At 38.7% G+C, this 14,888-nt stretch overlaps 1 protein-coding gene across 1 annotated transcript in view; it reads left to right on the top strand.

The window, feature by feature from the left end:
* The window catches only part of Anks1b (ankyrin repeat and sterile alpha motif domain containing 1B), a 973,033-nt gene that overhangs the window by 688,340 nt on the left and 269,805 nt on the right, over window positions 1-14,888 (top strand). Inside the window, exon 17 of the mRNA XM_013019014.1 lies at window positions 9,925-10,077. Coding sequence (XP_012874468.1) covers window positions 9,925-10,077 — 153 coding nt within the window. The remainder of the gene's footprint in view (window positions 1-9,924; window positions 10,078-14,888) is intronic.

The raw sequence follows: 14,888 nt of genomic DNA, 5'->3' as shown, positions 1-14,888 counted from the left end.
ACATAAAATATACTATGTATAATACTAATTGTTACCCATGGCCAACCTTTGAATATTTTGTTCTTTGATACCTCTAGAACAGAGCCTTAAATATAGCAGGTGCGCTGTTAGTATTTGTTGATAAGTGTGTGGATGGATAAGTAGATCAATGATAGATAGATAGATAGATAGATAGATAATTAGATAGATAGACAGACAGATAGATAGATAAGAGGCCAGCACTTCTTAAGTGACTGTGACTATACTCACTTTTGACCACCATGTAAATAATAGCCTTTGTTCTGCCCTATGCAGGCAGAACACAAATCATTCATTTGTATGCTGTTAAGGCTGGCTTCATGAAACATTGGTCTGCTTGAAGAACTCCAGTGGATGATATTATTATGCATATGCCCAGAGGCTCTGAGAAAGGACATGGTTTTTAAACATCACACAAATAGAATTGCTATTCCAAGCATTTATTATCTTCTGAAGACAAGTCTGGGCAACTTTTTATGGTGGTTGTTGTTGAGACCAAAAACATGTAGAAGATTTTCCTGATGGATAGTAGCATTTGGTTCCTGTTTTAAGAGGAAAGCGGTATGCCATCTTAGCCACCAAATAGCTGTATAGATGTTGAAAACCATGAACTGGCAGAGGTGGGCGGGGGAGGCCTGTATCATTTTCCAAATATAACTCACATCCCTGGTAGAGCTTGGAAATGTGAATGACGGTGAGTATTGTTCAGCGTCTTATTCTAGTTGCAAAAAGAAAAAAAAATCCTCTGTTCATCTTGAATCTGAGCCCTTGAATCATAAAAAGAGCTTTGGAACAAAGAAATAAATCAAAACAAATGATGTTTAACAAAGGGCTCTAGGGTCAACAAAGATTTTAGAAATGAAAAGACAGTAGGAAAAAAGCATTTCTTTTCATTGAAGCTTTTTAAAAGCACGCTATGTACCAAAGGCTTCAGGGAGAAGTACAATACCATCATTCAGGAAAATCATCCAACCCTAGGACCATGTTTATGTTTGATCTATGTAGTGCCTCAATGGATCTTATTTATAACCCATGGAGGTCTTACCTGGAAGCCTGGTGTGCTTAAGTGATGCTGCAGGTGACGTGTTAGTCTAGTCCCTGTGTTTGCAGATGAAGCTGACAAGTAAACCATTTGTATTGCTTGCAGGCAATAAATTGTTCTATAATTGTTGCTGTCACTTTCTTTCCAATCATTTATTCTTATCTGTGTTGGCAACTTTACTCATTTAATTTGTGGTCAGTGCACCACCTGGGGCCAAAGAGGGTGCCATCCCTGAAGGCTAAAGATTAGACTAGTGCTTCTGACTGTGCTGTTTGAAGTTGGTCACTCGTGTGTCTTGAAAACATTTGGTATCTACACATTTTCCATTCATTACCCCTTGAATTACTTCTAATTTACTCCATGATCTGAGACTTAACAAATTAGACATGTATCAAACCTTCTCTGTGCTAGATCCTAATTCATTTCTCTTATTCATGAAATAAGAACTCATACGGCATTAAAAGACAAATGTCCAGTCTACTTTCCCTTTACTCTTCAAAATGCAATCCCTCTTTGCTCTTCCCACCCCGTGCCTAAAACTGGGAGACGTTTTTGTTTGTTTGGTTTGTGCAGGTCCTAGAACTTGAACTCAAGGCCTGGGTTAGAGGACTACCACATGAGCCACAGCTGCGCGTCCAGCTTTTTAGTGATTAATTGGAGATAATAAGAGTCTAATAGACTTTCCTACCCAGGCTGGCTTTGAACTGTGATCTTCAGATCCCTGCCTTTTGAGTAGCTAGGATTACCCTGGCACCTGGCAAGCTGGGAATCTTTTAATTGTCTAATCAGTCCAGGAACTCCACATCAATGAAACTTCATTGGTGGCCTAGAAAACCATAGAGGGTTTTTACTCTGTGACTGAGTCCATGGTGACATTTAGACACAGTGCTACTACTTCTGAGTGTTTTGATTTCTATTTTCTAGGAATTATATCCATAGTATAGTCTGGTTTTTAAAACAAGGGATTTTTAAGCAGCAGACTTTTTTTGTACTCAGACTTCTTACCACAGCTACACAATACAGGACCTTACCAAGCCTTGCTTCCCAGCAAGGCACAGCATATTAGTCCTTTCAATTCCCACAGAAGGAATAGCTTTGTGTGGAGTTCCCAGGTGCTCAGACTCCAGAAAGGACATTTTCTCAAAGATCATCTGAAACGCTTCACAAATGAGATGATGTATGCGAAATCACTTTAGACTCCTCAAAAGTCCCATATAGTTGTTAGGTATTATTATTCTTATTATAATTTTGTTTGTTTTTCTCAGTCGTGGGTCCTAAACTCTGGGCCTGGGCGCTGTCCCTCAGCTCTTCAGCTCAAGGCTAGTGCTCTACCACTTGAGCCATGTCGCCACTTCTGGTTTTGTCTGCTTATGTGGGGCTGAGGAATAGAACCCAGGGCCTCATGCATGCAAGGCAAGCACTCTAGCACTGAACCACCTTCCCAGCTTCTATCATTATTATTATTATTATTATATCTTGATCAATGTTACCCCTTTCAACATGCTCACCCATGCCTCTCCTACACATCCCTTCCCTCACTCTTCTTATTTTTATCAAATATACATTGGATTCTTGACCGCATTCTCCCTTTCTCCTCCTCTTCATTTCTGTGTACCCTTTGACCCCACCCAACCCCTTTCAAGTACTCAGTTCCTGGTCTTAGGTGATGCTCTTATTACTGACAGTGCTATCCATCTTGTAGACCATTGTCCCAGCAATGTTGCATAGCCACAGAAACCTGATGTCAATAGGTAGACTTTGTCCTGGGATGCCATGCTCAGTGGATCCACCTTTCTCTTTCATGTTCAATCAGTCTTTTAAGAGCCATTGATGAAACAGCACAGTGACGTCCAAGCCCAGTCCTGTCTAAGCCCAGGTCTCACCGCCTGTGGGAGATTTGATCCTCACACACTACTTGATAGACTTCCTTTTCAGACTTGGCAACACACTGTCTGACGGCCCTGCTTGTCCTGGTTTATTTTCAGGGCGGCTGTTAGTCTGAGTCTTGGGTAGCAGCAGGACAGAGCGGAAGAGGCTAGAACAAGAAGCAGGAACAGAGGGAGGTTCAGGACAGTATCAGCTGCGGGCACCACAAAGCCTATCAGGCAGGAAGTCTGAGACTACAAAGCACACACAAGTGCGAAAAGAGAAGCTGCAATGGAAGGCAGCAAGTTTAAGCTGCTGGTCTGGCCTGTGAGTGCTCTCGGCACAGGTAGGCTTCATCAATGCTAGGTCTGGCTAGGGGTGGCCTGTCACACACATAAAAGCCCCAGAAGGTCACAAAAGTACTCACATAGGAGCATCTAGCTTTCACCAAGGGTAGCTAGCTCACACAGTTCACAGACGTGCCCACTGTTTTAATACACAGATTGCTAATCCCAAAGTTAGCTCTGTGTTATTCTGGAGAAAGACAAGCAAACTCTCCAAGCAAATGACGAGCTTACCGTCCCGATCTCTTAGTACAGGCTCAGATTCATTTCCTTAGGACTCTGAACTCCTCAACCCTCAGTCCTCATTCTTTCCCCATATCCATCCCATTTCCTTTGTGTTTTTTGAAACCTTTGTCTCTCTTCTTTGCTTCCCATTCAACACCCCCCAAAGAAGTTCAGATTTCACTTTCTACCCCCTCATCTCACACTCCAATAAGATGCTGTTACTTAAGACTCAGGTTTCTGTGCTCTTCCCAATTAAGATTCCCTGTGACCTCCTTTCCAGCTCCCACAAACCATCTCCCTCCTCTCTCATCTGATCAGATTTCACTGTGAGGTCCATCACCACTGGCCATGCTCCCTTGAAACTCCTTCCTTCCACTGCCCTGTTTGCCTTGACTGTTTCTGTTCCTTTTGTTTTATGTTCCTGGCCTCTTGGGTGTAATTTATATCTTTTCCTTATGCACTGGAAGTGCCAGCTCATTCGTAGGCCACACCTCTTCTCACACTACATGATCAATCTCATCCACACACGAGTCCAGCTCTCACTTATGATGGAAATAACTACCATTTATTGAGGGCCTCTCTCTGTCTGATACTGTGCAACTCTACTTCATTATTTTATTGAATACATATGACCATTCTCAAAAATAGCTATTCTTTTTAATCTTTTATCTGATAGCCAGAGCTTGGCAAGGTGACTAGCTTACTCAAGGTGGGACACATAATAATTGGGGCAGCCAAGACTCCCATCTGTACTATTAGTGATGCCAAGGTCATATGACTCCCCACAAATTTAAGATGCCATTCCACAATTTCTCATGTCACAAAAGTACTTAGGTCATCTTACATTTGTCTTATCTTTCCTGACTGAGAACTTTTTTTTTCCTTGGGTTCAGTCATGTGGCCTGAACTCTGGGCCTGGGCACTGTCCCTCAGCTCTTCAGCTCAAGGCTAGCGCTCTAGCACTTGAGCCACAGCACCACCTCCGGCTTTTTTCTTTTTGCTTATGTGGTGCTGAGGAATCAAACCCAGGGCCTCAGGCATGCAAGGCAACTGCTTTACCACTGAGCCACCTTCCCAGCCCCCTGACTGAGAGCTTTACCAGGTATCCAGTTATCCAAGCTAGAAACTTGGGAGTTTCCAATGTTTCGTCACTAATCTATTATCACAAAGGCACGATGATGTGATTAGTAGAAAACTGCCATCAAATGTAGACAAAGGAAATTAAGCTTCTTTAGTGATAACAGATATAAATAATGAGAGCTACACAAAACAATGAACAAAGCAAATACTGTCAAGCGAGGGGACAGACTCCTTATAAATATTTTACATGGACGAGCCTTATTACATTTTTGTATTCAAGGAAAGACCAGGCTTCCCAAATATGGTGGTTTAGAGAATAACACACTTGTAACTCTCATTTAACAGTTCTGAACTGAGCAACCCAGGTTTACCAGTTGACTGTACTCTCTGCAATTCTGAAAGGATCCAAGGTCTTCGCTCTCTGTCTGTCTGTCATCTTCTAACTCATTGCTACTCAAAGTGGTCCCTGGACTGATAGCATTAGCATCATCAGTAAGTTTCCTAGAAATGCAGAATATCAGATATTCTTTCAAGCTTACTAAATTGCCATCAGATGCTAACAATATTCCACCATGAGATTTGTGCGTGATGAAGTTTCAAGAGGCATCTCAGTGGGGCATCATTTTGTCTGGATAGTCAGAGATGGACTGCAGGCTCTGACATTCCAGGCCCATGGGAAGCCAGAAAGCAAGGAAGAGGGAGGGAAGGGAGGGAAAGAGATAAGAGGAGGGGAGGGGATGAGAGGAGACCATCCAGAGCTAAGTTACCTGCTAAGTTTTCATTAATAGCTCTAGGCTCATATTCTCATAACCGCAACCAGGAAATAAAATCTCATGTGTCTCATCTCTAGTTGGACAGATGTGTGAACGTCTGTTAGGAATACCTCTGTCTGCCTATCCTACGTCTCTCAGATCACAGAGTGTGCCTGGCTCCTCCACAGTACCACAGGCCTGGCGGCTCAGGAACTACCTCTTCTTAGCCCTGTCTTGCCAGATACTCCCGCTAGCTTGAGAAAACAGTTACAGTATTACCTATAGGTGCTGCTGAGAAGTTACAGAAAGAGATACGGAGACAGTCTGAACTTTAGTCTATGTGTCCTCTTTCTGTTTGGTCATTAGGCTTATTGTTTTTCTTTATTGTATCAATAAATCAGATTCTAATTTCAAATAAATTTGCAAATCATGGTATTGGAAAACATAGGGATGACTATGTAAAAGAGCTTTGAACTCATTTGTCCAAAAGCATCACTTTAAAGCTGGCAACAACTGAAACCTAGAAAAGGTGAAGCAATTTTCCCTTGCTTATATAGCCAACACTATCGAGACTTCTGGATTATAAAACAAGCCCATTGCATTGGTAATACCTATCATTTGAAGACTCCTGCTACCTGGAAAAAGAATAATACCTAGCTTCTTGGTATAGGGAAGTTTTAAATGTTACATATGCTACTGTTGGGCCATAAAATAACTCTAATTTTTTTTATAACATGGAGTCTTAAATACAGATAATAACAAACATAACATAATGGAGATCAAGCCACTGAAATGTTTGTCATTTTATCTTCACGTTTTCATTAAATAGCTTAATAAACATTTAGAAAATACAGACTGTGCATGAGAGGCTCTGCTGGACCTGAGGGAACACAGCAGTGACTAATAACCTTGTTTTTTCAGGGACATTCTCCCAAGATTTCGAAAGAAGGAAGAACTCTATTCAGTTTTTCTTATATGCCAAAAATGTGGTGATTTACAGCAATGAAAACAAAAAATACTGTGTATTTTTCTTACTCATGAGACTTGCAACAGTTGTGATTCAGATAACTCCAACTGGACTCTGTTGAGCTCCAAATTTCACTCCAAGCTTTAGGTGAAATTTAGCATTTCTCCATAAGTCTACTTCTTTCTTACTACCCAGTAGTTGTTAGCCTTAGAGGACTAACATAAGAATAACAGACAGACAGACAGACAGACATGTGTGTATAATATATACACACATACACACATTATATATATATAATATATATTATATATATATATATTATACTTTTCTGTATGGACTCATTAGGAACTATAAAACCAGCTATACAGGGCTTGGGTATAGCCCAGTGTAACTGTATTTCCTTTGCATGCATAAGGTCAGGAGTTTGATCCCCAGCTCCACTAATTTAAAAAAATATGACTATACCTTATTTCTTCGCCAAGTGGTGGAGGTACATGGACCAGTGAAGAAAACAGACACTGAGAGAACCAGCTTTCAAGCTAGAGATGTTTGTTTGTTTTACTTATGTTGATGATATCTGTAGGGTGTTCTAAAAAACTATTGGAATTTGTATCTAAACACTCACAATGAGAAATCAGTCCCTGACAAATAAGTCCAGAAATAAAAGTCAAAGCATTACAAACACAGAAAAATTGTATTAGCACAGATACACGTTGGCCTTGCACAGTTTTTTTGTTGAGGAGTGGTTAGCAATTTAATGACTGTTCAGGTACACACGTGGATCTAATCACATTTCTTGGGGGTGCAAATAGCAGAGTTATGAGAGATTAATATACTTTCAGTTGAGGAGACTTAAAAGAGGCTGGGTTTTAGGAGGATTAATATAGTAACAAAATGTAAGCTAAAGGAAAGGTGGGAGGCCAAGTGGAAGGTTTTTGCATTAGCTTTTGCAAGTGCTAACAAGAACCTAAACAGGGTAGTGGCAGTAGGAACAGAAATAAAGGAACAGATGGGAGAGTTGCTTTGGAAGAAATTATTGTGCAGCACAGTAACCATTCTGCATATCATTAAATATGTGTCAAGTTAATTTTGTAACTTCATTTGGCTCTAATGGTTTCCTCTCCTCAGGTATGCAGAGCCTTCGTAAATTTATTGGTCATCTGTTCACACAGTTTTAATTAAGAGTTATAACTTCCATGTAAGGGGAAACTGATTCTTCCGTTCCCTACTGTTTCCCCAACATTCATCAGAATAGACACTGAATAAGTATTGAGCACGCAGATGAATGGATACTTCCCTGCACAAATCTGCACACCTGTTTCACCTTGCATACCAACCTTTTCTATTTTTCACCCTCCTGCCAAATATCTCCTTCCCTATCACTTCTTTAAGATTAGTTTTGTCTACGAGGTATAACCAGATTACTAAGCAGTTTGTGTTCAGTGAGACACTAATATAATTATTTTTCCAGTCACTGCCTTCAACTAAAGTCAGATAACTTCCTCTTTGCTATTTCTTAATTTGATCTCAGACATATCCATTAACTTTCTCATTATGTAAAGTACTGAAAACTCAGTTTGGATGCAGTTTAACTCCCAGCTTTATCCCCTTCCCCCTCCAACTGTGGCATCTGACCTACACTAAGTTTAGGTTTTACCCAAGGGATGGGTCCCAGTCTCCTTTGTAGGTAGTTTCAAATTCTCTGGTATTGCAACAAGAAGAACAAAGGATGACCAAACTTTGTTTATATTTCAGTAGGTTTTTTTTTCCTGTCTACTTAGGTGCTTCTGATCCTTCATTAAACCCTAACCAGTAAAAAAATTTCAGTGACAGGTGGCCACTGAGTGCTTTCTCAAGAAAAGATGTACAAGTACTTGGGGTACCACTGCAATTTTCGGGGAAGGTACATCTGACTGGGTCAAATGAATTCATCAAAGCTCTCCAAGACTATTCCCAGATGGTCAACTTCTTGTGTAGGCTAACAACAAGAACTTCTTATTAGGCTGTTCATTTCAACTCCAGTGTTCTCTTTCTTCCTTCTTTCCCTTTCTCCACCTATTTATTATGTCCACTGGGACAGCCAGGCTCCTGGGCTGGGGTGGGTGTGTAGGAAAGTTCAACCACTTCTCTAAAACTCCTGGCAAATATTTCTAGGATTGTCTACAGAATATAAAGATAGTGAACACTTTTGAGCCTCCACTTGGGATTCTGATCTCAAATTTTACACATACATAACACTCAGCTATTTGCGCATACCACTGAACTTTATTTTGCAAAGCCTGAAGTTACCATTTACATTTGTAGCTACTACATAATAAACACTGTCATGTGGACAAAGATTCAATTAATAGCTAACGTGGAACTGTCGATATGAAGGGAGTTTAGACTGCAGTGCAAGTAATGGATTGCAGTGTAACTTTACTTCAGCATGGAGATGTGGCTGGGGTGTGGAACAATGGAAAAGAGGAAAGGAGAAAAGGTAACTTTAACATGAAAAAAGTAAGGAGAGAGAGACAGAGAGAGAGAGAGAGCTCTGCACATTGACAGAAAGCTTAACACCCTGAAGATTGCAATCTGAATGTCTGATGCCCAGACTAATCTTTGCTCACAAGTCAGAAACACATAGATTTCCATTAACATTTATCTCCTTAAAGCTGTAGGAAGAGGAACGTCTGTGCTGCACGGTTGCTCTGGTTCAGCGCTGCCATGAGGAACTTTAATGCAGGCTGCTACCAGGTTGCTGAGGGGCGTCCATCCTGCCCACTGCAGCTCTCCATCTAAGGTCCAGCAAGCAAAAGCAGCATACGTTTAAGAAGTGAATCACTTCAAACACCAAGGACCAACACAAATCCAACTGAAATTTCAAGTAAAGGTTAAAAGACTAGAAAAATCCATGCAAAATTTTAAGCTCAGAAGTTCCTCTTGCTTAAATTATTTTCACATTCCAGTTTAAACTCAGAAACATTATGTCGCTGTCACACTTCTTTGTTCTCCTAAACTATTAAAAAAAATCCTGTATATAGCCGACAAAATATAGGAGCCTGTCTGCCAGCAAGTTCTCTATTCACGTCTGACATACTGTAGAGCTGATGCAAAACACGTGGTCTTAAAACACTCAAAAACCTCTTTTTTTAACCAGCTTACCACAGCAGTGTGTTGCTCAGCTTGTTTGCATACCTACAATGCATGTCTCGATAAGCATGAATTCTCCTTGGATGTTTAAGCCATGCAGTATTTTCACATGCACTGATGATGTACCTAGGAGAGTTATCATTTTTATATTACAAATGTACTTCCTTGCACCTTCAGCATCAAATACCTCTCAACTAACATCGTTTTAAATTCCATCCAACAGAATGTCAATAAGGTCTGTAGAAGAAGTTTGACATATTTCATTCCCTCAAATACAGAGTTAATTTAGCAGCTAAATTGGAAATTTCTGGGTGTATTTTTGAAAACTAATTCAGCGTGAAAATTACTAATCATTTAAAATTGAGCATACAGCATTTTCTTTTTCCTTATTTCTGCATCCAGAAATATCCATCACTTCAGCTCAGATAAAAGCATTCTGTTAGGGAAACATAGGCAAACAGTTTAAATTAATCCTCATTATGATTTTCTTAATTACAGATGAGACCAATTGGCCATGATGGGTATCATCCCACCTCCGTAGCTGAGTGGCTGGATTCCATTGAGCTGGGTGATTACACCAAAGCCTTTCTAATTAATGGCTACACGTCGATGGACCTATTGAAAAAAATCTGGGAAGTGGAACTTATTAATGTAAGTAGATCTCTTACTGACACCTTAGCTATTCAACCTTTGCTAACTGAAATTTTGTTGTGAATGGGTAATTTATTTCTTGATGACTGTTTGAACATCTGATAACAATTTACAGGAATACCTTGTGTTTAAAATATTTGCATCTCAAAGGATCATTATCTTTTGAAGTTTTACAGTAGAGGAATTAAGACCTAAGTAAGACATGAAGAAAAGATTCTCAGGATGTTCTGTATTTGCGAAACAATAACAACTTCCAAGAATTTGGGGGGTTTCCATTTTAGGAAATCTTGTCATTTTAGGATATGTATATGATAGAAAAATACTCTGTCTTACTGGTCTTTGCTCATATTTACTGGGAAGATTTAAATGATCACTTTTTTCATTTTCTATCTCATATTTCTTTGTCTTTATTCCTCAACTACATGCACAAACCCATACTTAAGAGATTTTTTTTGCTCTTCCTAAATAAGTGTCTGTACACCAAAATTACAACTTGGTGTCCAATCTCATATTGCCTTTAATTTATTCATATACTTGGCACAGATTTTCTATAAATGCTGGCCAACATATGTTCCTATGTTTTCAAGGCCAAAGAGATCAACTAAATCTGCATAAATGATATAGATACCATCCTTACTTCATTTTTACTTCTGCTATTTTCTAAAGGCATCAATAAAGGAACAAAGTGAAAAGGAAATGTAAAATAAACATGTGTTTGAATTCTATTTAACATTATAAATGCTTCTTTTTAAAAGACAAATTAACCTGTAAGAGAATTTTTAGCTTTTACTTTCTAGTGATTGGGGGAGGTATTTGTAAACGGAACAGTAAAGCAAATAAGTATCTTCTGCTTCCAAACTCTTGGTTCTATTCTCTATTCCATTTTTTCTCTCACATTATTATTTATTCTAAAGTGCTTGCCTTTGTTATTACTGTTAGCTAATTATTATTATCTTTTAAAATCTTGTCTTAAGAAATAATATCTTTTCTACATCATCTTAAAGAAATTGTTCTTGATTCCAAACATATTATTAAAGCTTGAAAAGTCTCAGTGCCTTAAGTAAATCTTAACATTTTGCTTCCTATCCCATTAAAAGCTATTCGAAGGAACTTACTGTCTGACCAAAGTCTCTAGTTAACTTCATTCTTAGTCTGTATGACAATTGGAACTAACTATGGCTTTCTGGTTGTGTCAGGCTAATATTTTAGTTGTCTACCAAAACTTGACACTCATCTTAGACATCCGTTAACAAGGATATCATCCTTAGATCAAGCAAAAAATAGTCTAACCAAACAACAGTTGCATCCCTGTTAATGGTATAGCTTCACAATTACCTCTATGTAAAATCTTTTGAATAAACCGACTCCCCATTAAAGAACAAATCTGACAATAGGTATCAGATTAATCATTCACCAGACTTGAATTATCAGTAACAAGATGGGTTCCAATAGGACTCAATAGAGACATATTTTCATCAAACCAAGGATTATTTGCAACATGAATCTGTTGAAGTCCAGGTTCCTGAACTAGTGCTGAAGTAATGGGCTTGCACCTTCATTTTCCTCAGTGCTGGGGTGACCAGTGGTCTAGCAGTCCCTACAGTCCAGTGACTTACAAGGACAATTATTCTGGAAAGACTCCTGGTTCCCCATGGCTTGGGAACTAATGGGAACCACTTTTGACAGAGATGGCCTTTTCTACCCATGCTGGCTCTTTTAGGACTTTCTCTTTAACTAACACTTGCTATGATACAGTGTTACCTTGGAAATCCAGGGAGAAGGCCTGTTAGACGTGTGGTATCAGAACTTGAAGCACAGTCACTATGCTTTAGATTTCAAGGCCAACCTCCTTGGTCTTAAATAACATCTGTGTCTACTACCAAGCAATATTTTTCCTTGAAGTAGACTGATCGAATTTAAATATCTTGTGGCATCTATGTAGACAAGCATACTCTTAATGATGAGGCTTTGTAAGTCATTTGACTCAGCAGTTACCATTATTATGGACAAAAATTAATGTGAGCCTTTAGACTTGAAAAATTGAAAACAAAAATTTTAAGCCAGGCACTGGTGGCTCATACTTATAATCCTAGCTACTCAGGAGGCTACAATCTGAGGCTCTCAGTTCAAAGCCAGACTAGGCAAGAAAGTCCATGCAACTCTTATCCCTCATAAACTATCAAAAAAAAAAAAAAAAGGCTGCAAGTGGAGCTATAGCTGAAGTGGTAGCGTGCTATCCTTGTGCAAAAGAAGCTCAGGGGACAGTGCCCAACCCCTGAGTTCAAGTACCTAGACTGGCAAACACACACACACACACACACACACACACACACACACACACACACACACACACACACACACACCCCAGATTGATGTTTGATGATTTATGGTTGTTGGGTTTAAAACATGAAAGAAAGACAATACTTGTTCCTTTTGGCTCACAGAGCTTTTGATCTCAAATTCTCCAAGACTTGTTTATTCTAACTAATAATAGAAGGCAAATTCAGGACTTTTATTTATCTCAATTATGAGGAAGGTAAAGCAAGTTATCCAAATCTATGAGATAGTTTCCTATAATATATGGGGGCCAAATAATCCAATACCAGGTGCCCATAATTCGTTGTGTTCTTAGTCTAAAGAGGAGGTACAGTCACCTTGATTTCGTGTGAAGCCTTTTAGTGAAGTTTCCATCCTAAATCACTGAAGAGTTTTCAGGGAGCTTAATTGCTCCAGTAATTGTTATTCACTGTAAAGAATGACAGTATGTGTGTTATTTTATATAAATATGAAGAGGCACTTAGGCATTGAGCCTGTGTGTTTCTCCTCTAAAGACTATCCTCTTTTGGTCTCATTGTATAATTGTATAATTTGTCAAATCCAAGTATATTTTAGATCTAACTTCTGCATATCAGAGATATATATCTCTCTGATCTTAGCTTACCTCACTTAACATGATTTGTTCTAGTTCCAACCATTTCTCTGCAAATGGCATTATTTTATTCTTTTTAATGGCTATATAAAATTCCATTGTATACAAGAATCACAGTTTTTTTATCTTCTCATCTATTTTGGGGGATCTAGGCTGTTTCCATATCTTGGCTATTGTGAATAGAGTGGCAATTAACATGGGGGGGTGGGAGGATGCACAGATCTCAAGGGTGAAAAGGTAAAAAAGTACAGCAGTGGAGCTCACAGGACACTGATGAACATGAACTGTACAACACATGGGTGGAGGTGGGAGGTAGGGACTGGGAGAGAATGAGGGAATGGAAGACGCTCATTACCTGATCTGTACATCACCTCTATAATAATAAAGTAAATTAATTTAAAAAAAAAAGAATGAGAGGTGATGCCAGTTAACTCCAAAGCAGAGGTCTCCTGGTGGAGGGAAAACAATGAGAGATGAGGAGACACTGCCGATATGATTGTAAGTTCACTTCAGCATCATTAAATATATCAATGTCACATGGTAGCATGTTTTCTGTACTAGACAAATACAAATATATTCTCATGAGTATGAGCTAATGCTAAGTATTTCAAAGAAGAAATGAAAATTAAGCAACATTGTGATGGAAAAGTTCAGATATATTTGAAATTGCAACATTTAAAAAAATCTCCAAAAGACTTTGTTCTTTGTGGAGTACATTATTATCTTCAAAAATCAAGGTTATTTAAATAAACCAATAGTTACAGAGCTATCCAAAGTGTTAGGACAAATGAGAGTCGTAAAACTTACAATCAGCATTGTCAGGAAAGAGAGTTCAAATACAGAAAAACCTTTTTTAAAAGATATTTCATTTTTAATTGTTTTTATTTGTTTGTTTACTTTTTAATTTATTTGGGAATACTGGGTTTTGAACTCACTAGACAGATACTCTACCACTTGAGCCATGCTCCATCCCAGAGAAACTTTTAGGACATGAAGTATTGCCAATTTTCTAGGGCCCAGGTGTGTCTCAAATCAGAACATGAAATATAGGCCAGTGGTACTTGTCTTTAGTCCTTAATCTGTGCTTTATAGTCAGAAGCTGATGTGTTACCAATTGTTCTGTTCTGCTCCTGTGTCCACCACTACCATTAATAACATCATACCCTCGCTTTTATATTGGCATTTTAGTATTAAAATATGAATATGTTGGGAGCGATTGCTGGGCAGTTTATTCCCTCTGCAGATACTGGCTAGATGAATATCCAGTTTGAGTCACTGTCTCTGCAAAGATTCATTAAAGGACTTGATGGCTACTTGGCAGTGCAGTGGTACATTATTATTTTCTCAACTCAGCGGTTACTCAGCACTGGCATCTGGTATTATCAAGTTTGCACCATAGCTCCCTGTATTGTTGGCTTCAGTAGTCTCACATGGAGAAGGCTAATAGGCTAGAAGGCTCTATATTTCCTCCATGAAATGTGTGTGGGTTAATTTTGAAATTTAAAATAACTACCTAAGGCTCATGCAAACAGCCTGTCAACCAGTTCTTAACAAAAATATCTTAAAATTGTGAAAAATGTTTATTTATTTTACTACTGTAAATCTACTAAGGAGACTTTGGAGAAATCTCAATGTATATTCATTTTCTTCCCATTGGTTTTGTCACTGCTATATTTACCAAGGAAATCATTGTAACCTAGGCTTCTTTATATTCTATACCATTGATAATGATAAAGTACCTTTTGGATAGGAAGAAAAGTTACAGTGCATTCTGAAAACTCTGCTCATAGGTATGAAATAGCTTTTAAAATATAACTACAGTCGTTGACCTTTTTAAAAATACCTCGGGGTAGAAGCAAATGAAGTAGCTAAGGCAGCAATA

This window comes from Dipodomys ordii, unplaced genomic scaffold (genome assembly GCF_000151885.1).
Source record: "Dipodomys ordii isolate 6190 unplaced genomic scaffold, Dord_2.0 Scaffold3, whole genome shotgun sequence".
NCBI lineage: Eukaryota > Metazoa > Chordata > Mammalia > Rodentia > Heteromyidae > Dipodomys > Dipodomys ordii.
Note: the sequence above shows the minus strand (reverse complement) of the source record. Positions and strands in the feature narration are given on the sequence as shown.